This window comes from Cynara cardunculus (genome assembly GCF_001531365.2).
Source record: "Cynara cardunculus var. scolymus isolate 2C chromosome LG 5, CcrdV1, whole genome shotgun sequence".
NCBI lineage: Eukaryota > Viridiplantae > Streptophyta > Magnoliopsida > Asterales > Asteraceae > Cynara > Cynara cardunculus.
This window is the reverse complement of record NC_037532.1, coordinates 30,512,847-30,524,168: the sequence shown is the minus strand read 5'-3', so window position 1 is coordinate 30,524,168 and position 11,322 is coordinate 30,512,847. Positions and strand designations below refer to the sequence as shown.

The 11,322-nt window shown below is 30.8% G+C and overlaps 2 protein-coding genes across 2 annotated transcripts; one reads left to right on the top strand and one right to left on the bottom strand.

The window, feature by feature from the left end:
- The first annotated feature begins 627 nt into the window (after positions 1 to 627).
- LOC112513254 (salicylate carboxymethyltransferase-like) lies at positions 628 to 4,664 on the top strand. The gene is made up of 4 exons (XM_025119466.1): positions 628 to 750; positions 2,477 to 2,896; positions 3,073 to 3,345; positions 4,217 to 4,664. Exons 1-4 carry the CDS (start codon positions 676 to 678, stop codon positions 4,547 to 4,549), a joined length of 1,101 nt encoding a protein of 366 aa, XP_024975234.1. The 5' UTR covers positions 628 to 675; the 3' UTR covers positions 4,550 to 4,664.
- A 1,870-nt stretch (positions 4,665 to 6,534) lies between these two features.
- LOC112512987 (abscisic acid 8'-hydroxylase 1-like) lies at positions 6,535 to 10,744 on the bottom strand. Its single transcript, XM_025119111.1, has 9 exons — positions 10,509 to 10,744; positions 9,775 to 10,099; positions 9,525 to 9,674; positions 8,506 to 8,757; positions 7,966 to 8,052; positions 7,819 to 7,897; positions 7,160 to 7,266; positions 6,951 to 7,069; positions 6,535 to 6,640 (listed from the first exon to the last, which is right to left on the bottom strand). Exons 1-9 carry the CDS (start codon positions 10,742 to 10,744, stop codon positions 6,535 to 6,537), a joined length of 1,461 nt encoding a protein of 486 aa, XP_024974879.1.
- Positions 10,745 to 11,322: the final 578 nt, after the last annotated feature.

Sequence of the window (11,322 nt, the reverse complement as noted above, 5' to 3'; positions counted from 1 at the left end):
GTATGGTGGTGGTGGGGTGTTAGGGGTGGTGCATGACGAACAATAGTAGCATATTCGTGGTAGATGGTGATGGAATTCAATTACTTCAATTATATCAAGAAATGATGAATTCATTAATTTGTGGGATTCAATGGAATTTGAAGGATTTCATCCATTTCAAAAATGAACCAAGCAAAAGAATTAGAATTTGGTCAAATGAATTTCTCATTGCAATTCCAACAAATTCTGCAAACCAAACGATTACTCAGTCTCTTACATTGGTGTCCTTAAAAGCGGGTTCCAAACTTTCTGCCTAAATACAAAATCCAATATTAAAGTTTATGACCAATCTCGTGTAATTGGTCCTTAAACACACTTGCCCAAACCAAATTTTAGCATAACCTTTTATAAAAACATAAAAATGTCACGGAACAAATATGCATCTTGACGTTAATGAACTTGACATGTGAGTAGACACAAGGAAGCATCAGATACTATATATATATATATATATATATATATATATATATAAATGGAATAATAGTGACATAAAATAAGAGTTTTTGATTGATTTCCGAAACTTTTGGGATAGGTTTTAGAGTGGGATATATGAGTTAGGCCATCAAGCATTTTGACACAAGTATAAAAGAGGTGTAGAGGTGGTGAACATGGATCTCACACTCAATTTCAAAATCAATGGATGTCAAGGAAGTTTTCCACATGAATGGTGGACTTGGTGAAAATAGCTATGCCCAAAATTCATCTCTTCAGGTAATCACACTTTTATCTGTATTATTTTACTGATTTTACTTTATGAATGTTATTTATACGATATTAAAAAACAATAATCCTTTTTAAAGATTTCGATAAATAATATGTGGCTTGTATAAGGATGAGATTGCGAGAGACTCCTGAAAAAAAATAAAAGAATTGAATAACCTGTCCAAACCGTCGGATTAAGATGATTTAACGAATGCGATTAAACCAGTTTTTAAAAGAAATATAAATATTTTCTTCTAATTTTGAAATTGAAAATCAATGGATACAGAAAATTAGAGCAACGCAAATTACACACAAAAAAAAAAAAAAACAATCACTTTATTATCTTTAATTCAACATTTATTTTGATATATTATAAGAAGCAGTTATTTTGATTGAAAATATCTGGTTACTGTTTCTGTTTGTCCATTAATTCCATCGCTTGTTAATCTCTTCTAAGTGGTGGGGTTCATATGTCTCTAGATTATATAATGAGTAACGATAATTGAAGGAACGTTATTGAAAATAATCATTGATCATTCTATTTTATATAAAATAAAATCATATATATATATATATATATATATATATTAGCGGTGTTAAATTAAAGAGAGAGATAGTAACGTGAATGTATCTTATAACTATTGGATCTAAAAACCGTTTAAAATAGTTTTTGAGTTGTATACGATTTCTAGACATTAAATCTAATAGACAGTAAGAATTTGTTTTTATTGTGACGTGATATGATCTGTTACTACGAAACTCAACAATAAAATCAATTTTGAAAACATATATTGAACATTAAATTTATTTTAAATCATTTTCGATATAGATCGATAATTAAACATTTTTATTTAAATAACATGTTAAACACCATATAAAGACACACAGATTTATATTTTACATATTATCTAAAAACTTTATTATAGTATTATGTTATAAAATATTAGAAGGGTACTCGCGTAATGCAGCGAGATACATCTCGATTTTAATGTTCTATTTTATTATTTGTCTTTGTCAATGTTATAATACGATTTTATATGTTTTTAAGAAAGCAATAATGAATTTATTTTGGAATAAAATATAAATTTGAAAATATCATAAAAATTTGAAAAAAAAAATATCAATGTTAATATTAAATCAACTATTTAAAAGTTCTCATTTTTATGTAATTTCTTTAATTTATTTTTTATTATAATTTAATTTAAGTTTAATAATGAAATAATTTGTTTTTGGTTTAATAATATAATATTTTATAAAGATAATAATTAAGCATTTTGTTAGAACTTAATGATTATTCTAATTATATTTTAGATTTTTTATATTTAAAATAAGATGTTTATCATATATTTGATTATGTTTATATGCAGTTAGTTACACGAATTCAAATATGAAGCTTTAATAAGTTGTACTTATGCACAATCTACTTGTAATCTTTAGTTTTAAGTAACATGTATTAGTAAACAGTACTTTATGCATAAAAAATGATTTTTAAGAGTTTTTGTCAAATGTTTTATAGAATATAGTATAGATTTATCCAATATGTTTAGAATTTAACATTTAAATAAAAGATCAAACGTTTAATTCTACTATTATGACATAATAATTCATAAAATACCAACTTTTTTAAAATGAGAAATTACATTAAATTTTTATTCTCGAAATATAGATGTACAAATCTCACTACATTACACGAAAATAGAGTGCAATTATATGATTATTTCTTCTTTGTTGGTAGAAAAAGGCTTCGGATATGGTGAAGCACATAACCCTCGAGAGCCTTGAAGAAACCTATGTCTCCATGAAACCAAAGAGCATTGGCATAGCCGATCTCGGTTGCTCTTGCGGTCAAAACACGTTATCCACGATTCGAGAACTGGTTGAAGTCGTCGACGAGACGACCCGTAAATTCTTGAATATTCCACCACCCGAGTATCGCATCTACCTCAACGATCTTCCGACTAACGACTTCAATGCCATTTTCAAAATCTTGCCCGATTTCTACACAGAATTGAACAATGAAAGGCATCGTCGAGGCCACAAATTTGACTCCAGCGTATTCATAGCTGGTTATCCCGGCACTTTTTACGGAAGATTGTTTCCGAACAAGTGTCTACATTTCATTTACTCCTCTTTTAGCTTACACTGGCTATCTAGGGTAAGTTTCCATTCGCTTATACCACTACTAGAAAACAAACTTCAACCGACAGCCACACTGTCGGGAACCCGTCGGTAATGTCCATTACCGACAGATTTCCGACATGACCAAACTATTGGACAAATTGGGAATTTATGTACCGATTATGAATTGTTCTACACAATCTACATGTTCAGGTTCCACCGGGACTTTATGACAAGCAAGGCAAGTCAATTAACAACGGTAGCTTATACATCTCCAAATCGAGCCCTCTTGAAGTGTCTAAAGCGTATTTCGAGCAATTTCAAGAAGATTTTTCTTTATTTCTCCGATCAAGGTCGAAAGAACTGATAGTTGGAGGCCGAATGGTGCTAATTTTGTTAGGAAGAAGAGATCGAAGTCATGTTGACAGAGGCAACTCATTTCTTTGGGAACTTCTTTCGCGATCATTTGCTACATTGGTCTCTCAGGTACTTATTTATAAGTCATGTATACGTAGACACGAGGGAGGGTAAAATGAGAAATTCAAAATAAGAAAACAATCAAATCACATGTGATTTTACATTGAAATCACATGCGATTACTGAACACGGTCAACGCAAAGCAAATTGGTCCATGACCTCAGGTGGCGGGCAAATTAAATTTATGCGAATCACATATGATTTTAGTGTAAAGAAGCTGCCCATGTTATATGATAATTACATAGCCTCAAACGTGTACTCAATTGACAAATGAATGGAGAGACTTTATCTGGATAGAAGATAAGTCCAGGATTCGATTGCAGCCCCTGGGTACTGATCTCACTACAACAAAATCGAGTTTATAGGACACTCTCAAATTCTAAGTGTCCTAATAGACCTCTTTATAGGACTTAGTTTATAGGGCCAAAAAAATAAAGTGTCATATCTAAAGATGTTGTAATAAGTTTATATGACTTTTTTGACGTCGTAATAAGTTTTTTAGGACACTTTTCCCATTATCAACTTTATAGGACACTATTTGAAAAATTGTCCTATAAAAACAAGTGTCCTATAAAAAAATATGAGTTTATAGGACACTTTCTCAAAAGTTTCCTATAAAGTTGCTAATGCGACACTTTGTATTAAAAATGTCCTAAAAAACTTGTTAAGACGCCCAAAAGCGTCATATAAACTTATTACAACACCTTTAGATAGTACACTTTATTTTTTTGGTCCTATAAACTAAGTCCTATAAAAAGGTCTATTAGGACACTTAGAATTTGAGAGTGTCCTATAAACCCGATTTTGTTGTAGTGTGACTTTACCCTTAACATCAATGGTGGAAACTAACCGTTATATTGTCTTATTATGGCTCACATAGGGGGATGTTACGCAAGAAAAAGTCGACCAGTATGACACCCACTTTTACGCACCCTCGAAGAATGAATTAGAGGAGGAAGTGAAGAAAGAGACGTCTTTTGAAATTGATCGTTTTGAAATGTTTGAAATCGAACGGAACTCCAAGGCTTGTATGAGCCATGGAACAGTGGTGGCAAGAGCTGTTCGGGCGATCCAAGAATCGATGATCTCCCATCACTTCGGGGAAGAAATTCTCGACAATTTATTTGAGACTTATGGAAGAATGATTGATGAAGAGATGGTTGTAGAAGATATTAGGCCCGTAAGTTTTATTATTGTTCTTAGAAAGCTATGATCTGGAGAGAAATGTAGCGTGTACATAATTATCATATTGTATCTCGTGTTTTATATGTGCAACTCATTTGTATCGTACGATGTAATAAAATGAGGGTTATGTGATTAAAGATACCGTTATTTTACATTGATTAATTAGAAGCCAACGGTTTGTGAATTCTGATGGAATTTGGATGATCAATACAATTTATTTGGGCTGTTTGTAAACGACATGGTTGAAAATGTTGCTTTTTTATTTTATTTTCGTTGACTTAAATTCCTCACAGTCTTGACTTAAATTCAGGCCAAAACAAATTATCTATGCTATATTATAAAGCATTTGACAAAAACTCTTAAAAATCATTTTTTATGCACGAAGTACTATTTATTATTACTTATAATTCAAGATTATAAGTAAGTTGTGCGTAAGTATAACTTATTAAAGCTCCATGTTTGAATTCGTGTAACTAACTGTAGATAAATATGATTAAATAAATAATAAACATCTCATTTTTAGGGGGTGTTTGGGATTTCTTATAAAAGCTGCTTATTAACTTATTTCAGTCTGGCACCGGTGATAAGCTGTTTTCTGGTGTTTGGATAAGAAAAAAAAACTGCTTATACTGGTGCCAAACCGGTAATAAGCTGTTTTTGATAAGTTAATCTTTCATGACTTATGAAAAACTGCTTATTATCAGTTTACAATTTTAACCCTGTTTTATTTAACTCTGGTTTAACACCACATAAGTTAATAAACATTTTTACAAAAAAACATAAGTTGTTTTAAATAAGCAATCCCAAACACTCTAATAATAAAAAAATCTAAAATATAATTAAGATAATCATTGACTTCTAATATAATATTTAATTATTATCTTTATAAAAAGTTATATTATTAACAAAAATAAAAAAAATGAATTAAAGAAATACACATAAAAGAGCAACTTTAAATAGTTAGTTTGGTACCAATATCAATATTCTTTTCAAATTTTTATGATATATCTTTGTATTTATATTTTATTCAAAAATAAAAATATTATTGTTTTCTCAAAACCACATAAAAACGTATTATAACATTGACTAAGACAAAAAAGACGAAATATATCTTACTGTATTGTACGAATACCCTTTTAGTTTAATATAAATGATCAATTTAGAGCTCGGTAAAAAGAAGCATTTTGCATAGACATATAAATAAATTGGAACAAAGGTTTCTAACACCAAAGTCTTGAAAATAGAAGGCAGAAATGGGCCTGCTTGCCTCTCTATATATCCAACTTAAAAAGCCCAATAACATGCTTATTTTTTTAATTGAGTAAACTATGATTTTTTTCCATTGGTTTATTAAAATTTTATGACTTTCGTTATTAAAAATTACGGTTTTCATCTTTATGGTTTAAAATTCATTAAGCATGAGCTCAGCCTTAGCCCAAAACTGTACCTAGTTTTCGAGCTTCAATCGGTTAAGGACCAGATGTCTGGTCTTCAAAGACCTAGTTAAGTCGGTCATATGCACTTACAATTGATAATTTTCGAAAATTGGGTAACGAAATGTTGTTTGTGCAGATGAAAAGAAACCTACTTTTTTTAAAAAATTAATACAAAAAAAATCATGTACAGTCTCGGACCGTTAGGACAATCAACTCATATCGTTCCTAGTTTTCAGCCTAGAACAGGTTAAGGACTAGACAAGTCCGACATTGTGTTCACTTAAACGAATACATAAACGGATTGCATAAATTTTTTTATTGGTAACCACATACATAAGGATCTAACCAAACGGAAAGAGACATACAAAACCTTATTGGCGAATACAAATATTCTGTTTCCAAATCAAATATCCCTCCTTATCCCACCAATCACATGAAGACACATCATTACTTTATCAACATCCAACAAATCTTGGCAACGAGAATTTTATGCGGATGAATGGTTCTGAACTTCTGATGACCCATTGAATCGTGGCCGAGATGCGAAAAGAAAATTATACATGAATTTTTTTCTTCCTCAAATCTCATCTTTTAAAGACGTTAATGTAATCGGAACTCCACTCTTCAATCTAGGAAAGGGAGATTTCTTTTCTAGGCTAAGATCTTGGTCGTCGACTGTCCAACTACAGAGATGAAACCAGTTAACAAAATGAACAAAAAAATTAAAGAATGATTGCAGGAAAAAAGAAACATCACTGCAACAAAATCGGCTTTATAGAAAGTCAAATATGTCTAAATATTCTAATAGACTTGACTATAGGAAAAATTGTGTATCTAAAGGAGTTACGATAAGTTAATATGACACTTTTGGACGATCTAACAAGTTTGTAAGAACAATTTGAAAACAAATCGTTGTATGAGTCTTTTTATATGACATTCTTGGATCTAAGTGTTTTAATTATAAAAACAAACATGCTGAATGCATTCACTCACTTGTATCCACTAGTTAGCCTGTGCAAAAACACCAACATGGTTAGCTTTGCCATATTGATCCCCAAGCATACCCTAGGCCCTGATCCAAACGGTATGTAACTGTATGGCTTCTGTATTTCCTACAAACGTATAAATCTTGTCAAATTTTACAAGTAAATCATATATAATTGATCGATTAAATATTGGAAATGAAAAGGGTATTTTGATACATCAAATCTTGATGGATTGAAGTGCAAAGGATCTTTATACAATTCTGGATCATAGTGTATATGAGTAGCATCAATATTAACATGCCATCCTTTCTTGATCTCAAACTCTGCACCACCATAATCAAAGAGTAATAAACCAGCTTATACATGTTATATATATATATATATATATATATATATATATATATATATATATAACAAAATTGATTTTATAGGATGCCAAATATATTTAAATATCTTAATAGACTGCTTTATATAAATTTAAGTTTATACTACAAATAATTGTGCATTCTATATAAAAATGTTATAATAAGTTGAGATGACGTTTTTGGACTTGTAACAAGATTTTTAGAACACTTTTGAAATAAAATCTCATAATAGTCTTATTACATGATATTATTTGAGAAGGTGGTTTGTAATAAATGTGTACAGTAAAAAGTTCATACAACATTTTATTTCAAATTATTCTAAAGAACTTGTTAAAACGTTTAAAAGTGTCCTATCAACTTATTGTAACACTTTTAGATATGATATACAACTGTTTTGTCCTATAAACTTAAGTGTTATAAACTTACATGTTAAGACATCTAGATATGTTTAACGTCGTATAAAGCCGATTTTGTTGTAATGCATTATCAAGAAAGCAGATTAGCACTTACCCTGAATCTTGCAGTCGGCAAGAACAACACGAGGGAACCATAGCAACACATTTGACATTCTTAATGTCTCTTTGACAACCTGAAAAACACGATTAATTATGTCCAACTCCAATTAAACTATCCATCTTTGTAAAACAAAATCGTAACTTTTGAGCCATAAGACATCTTGTTGAGATCCTCGAGACAAAGAAAAGCCTCTTCTGGTTTATTTTCAAGTATCGATAACTGTTCTTCCTGTAATATCACTTAAATTTGATCATTTTGTGTGCTAGATATCAGTCTATACAACATAACAGTATACAAAAATCGGCTTTATAGCATGTCAAACATGTGCACATATCGCAGTAAATTACTTTATAGGACTAAAAATCGTACATAGAAAGTTAAAAGACGTCCTGACAAGTTTTTTAGGATAGCTTTTAAAAAAGAGGTACTCTTAGTATTTTTATATGACATTACTGGAAAAAATGTTTTATAAACCCAAGTGTCGTAAAAAATTGAATAGGGCACTTCATTTCAAAAACATCCTAACAACTTAATGCAACATTTTTAGGACGCACGAATTACGATTGATTGTTTGGTCCTATAAACTTAAACCCATAAAGCAGTATATTGCGATATTTAGACATATTTGATGTCATATAAAACCGATTTTGATATAGTATAAGTTGGGTTGTAATTGCTTACTCTTAGCATGTTTTGGGCATGTTTATTATCATCTAAGAACTTAACACTCCACATCATTGCAGCTGCGGTGGTACTCTGCCCACCTAATATCAATGTTAATATGTTATCCATGATCTCCGAATCATCAAGCTTCTCGTCGGCTGGAAATGAATCTCTTTCTAACATCGACTGCAAGAAATCTTCATGAGCCTCGTTGCTATTCCGTCTACTAGCAACTGTTTTTTCGAAGAAGCTCATGAGTCTTTCACGTGCCTGCATAGATATCCATCTATCTTAGCAACTACTGTAAGAAAATCATGTTTTTGTTTATACTGGATAGGACAACACAAAACAAAACAGAGATCGCTTGTTCCACGTTCGACATGACTTTTATGTGGACTAAATAGGACCAGAGTTGAACAAAGTGGAACAGACGAGTTCCATCTCCATCCCATGGAACAGGATGTAATGAACAAGTCTATATTTTGTCAATTATATCCTCAAAATAAAACCTATTTTCCTCCTAAAACATCATAGACGCCTCTTTGTTTACATTTTATTCACTCTTTAAATTTATTTATTGTATTTTAACATTTGTTAATTTTCACTTTACCGTACTCAAATTTCATTTTTTTATACATTTTCTATATTTTGGTTAAATCATGTAAATATTAAAGACCAATAACAAAATATAATACGGAAAAAGGTATAAAATAAAAATCAGAAATTACATAAACTTCATATTTTGGGTACCTAATGCACCCTATAGGATGTCAAATATGCCGGTTTTTACGAGATTAAGTTTATAAGACCAAACATTCCATGAAAAAAGTGTTACTATAAGTTAATAGAAGACTTTTGAACGTCCTTAACAAGTTTTTTTTAATGATTTTTAGTACTTCAAAATGTCATAAAAAGTTGTTTAGACATAAAAATTCGTCCTTATCAACATATTGTAACACTTTTATGTAGATTGTTTTGTTCTATAAACTTAAGTTGTATAAAATAGTTCGAGAAAATATGAAATCGGGAAAGTCTACCTTGATTCCTTTGTAGTATCTAGAGCCAGGAATCATGGCCGGAAACGAAAGCATCGAATCGGAAACAGCTGTGCAGTCTTTTTCTATTTCGTTCAGCAAAGATTCATCCGTGATGCTCATCAACATATCACACATTGCATCGAATTGTATCTGAATGATCAGATGTGTTCATAAGACGACTTTCAAAAATATAGTCAAAAAGCTGATATGATCTTCTATTTTAAAAGTGTTCTAAAAGCTCCCACATTACCTTCATGGTGAAATCAAGAACCACAAAACTTTTACCATTTTCAGCCAACTTCTTGAATCTTTCTGAGACCAACTTATCAAATTTGTGAACGAATTTGGACAAAGAATCCGTAGAGAAAGGACCCGAAAGAAGGCGTCTGATTCGTTTATGGCTCTCGACTGGTACACAAAGCAAGCTTTTCTTCCCAACAGCATCCGCCATTGATTTCACCAAACATTTGTCGAATAACCGAAATTCATTCGAGAAAATCGTTTTCGCACCCACAACACTTGGGACAAAAACATGAATTTTGCCAAACAATCTTGTCTTGAACCATTTTCCATACCTGTAGACATATTTAATCCATCATTTCAAGAAAAAGATCTAGATTACCAAATGGTCATTGACAATCCGAGTTACAGGTAGAGCACAGCCTTCCAAGAGGTCAAAGGTTCAAACACAAGCAAAGCTAAGGAGTTCGCATGAGTTATGTGGTATCGTAAAGGGCTTGTTCAAATAAGAAGCCTAAATATCGTGAGAAAGTAAGAGAAAAAGTTTCCACGTAAATCATTGAAAAAAATCCGAAAAATACTTATTTGAAGATTCATATGTGAACCAACAATTACAGATTATTTAATTATATGAGTTCACATACACATATTCAAATGGTTTTCTATCACTGTTTCATATATGAACATGTTTAGCTTTATTTGAACCTCCCAAAAAATAATAAACAATAAATACTTTCAAATTACCGTAATCTCCGACAACGAACGAAATCATAGCAACCTTTGTAACTATTTGCAGCCGAAAGAAGTGAGAATGTTTCACCAATGAGAGGAAAACCGAGCCATCCGGGGATGGCATCTGATGATTTAGTCAGTTTCTTGATAAGGAAAGGCGTAAGAAAGCCCAAAAACAGTGCAACCAAGATGATTGCATAGTTGTTGTTTATAAGTAAGTAAAGCTCCTCCCTTCGAAAAATCATCATCTTCTTCTTCAGGATAATTCGCACAACGTTAATTACCCAAAAATCAGAATGATTATAAGACGATGAAAACTGAATAAAGACAAGATTACGATTACATTAATATATTTAAAAAATGTAATCTATCATCTTGTTGATAGATTCTTTTGGGGGATTTTTCCAATGTTCTTTTTCACTAAAAGACACCGTCTTAATTTATAGGAAAAAGTGAAGAGGAAACACAAGCCGACATCATGCGACTTAGATGAGTCTCCTTCAAACACATATATTATATATTTCTTAATTAATATAAAGACATTTTCAGTTTTAATAATAATGAAACAACAAAGTCCTCAAGACTAATATAGAAAAGTAAACATTTATATCTTAATATAAACATTTATATGATGTCATTTGTATATTAGTGAGGAATGAGTTATATGATGTCATTTATTTATATATATATATACTACCTTATAAATCAGATTTATCAAAAGTCTTAAAAACAATATTTCATACATAAAGTACTATACATTTATGCATAAAGTCTTAAAAGTTCAAAAAATAACTCATAATGCATTAAGTACTTATACTTTATGCAT

Bases quoted from the DNA above. Each gene is read 5' to 3' on its own strand.
- LOC112513254 (XM_025119466.1), top strand. From the start codon at position 676: ATGGATGTCAAGGAAGTTTTCCACATGAATGGTGGACTTGGTGAAAAT. The intron at 2,897-3,072 runs GTAAGTTTCCAT...CTACATGTTCAG, and splicing joins GCTTACACTGGCTATCTAGG to GTTCCACCGGGACTTTATGA. The intron at 3,346-4,216 runs GTACTTATTTAT...TGGCTCACATAG, and splicing joins TTGCTACATTGGTCTCTCAG to GGGGATGTTACGCAAGAAAA.
- LOC112512987 (XM_025119111.1), bottom strand. From the start codon at position 10,744: ATGATGATTTTTCGAAGGGAGGAGCTTTACTTACTTATAAACAACAAC. The intron at 10,100-10,508 runs GTAATTTGAAAG...ATATGTCTACAG, and splicing joins GTTCGTTGTCGGAGATTACG to GTATGGAAAATGGTTCAAGA. The intron at 6,641-6,950 runs GTGAGTGAATGC...TCATCTCTGTAG, and splicing joins AGGCTAACTAGTGGATACAA to TTGGACAGTCGACGACCAAG.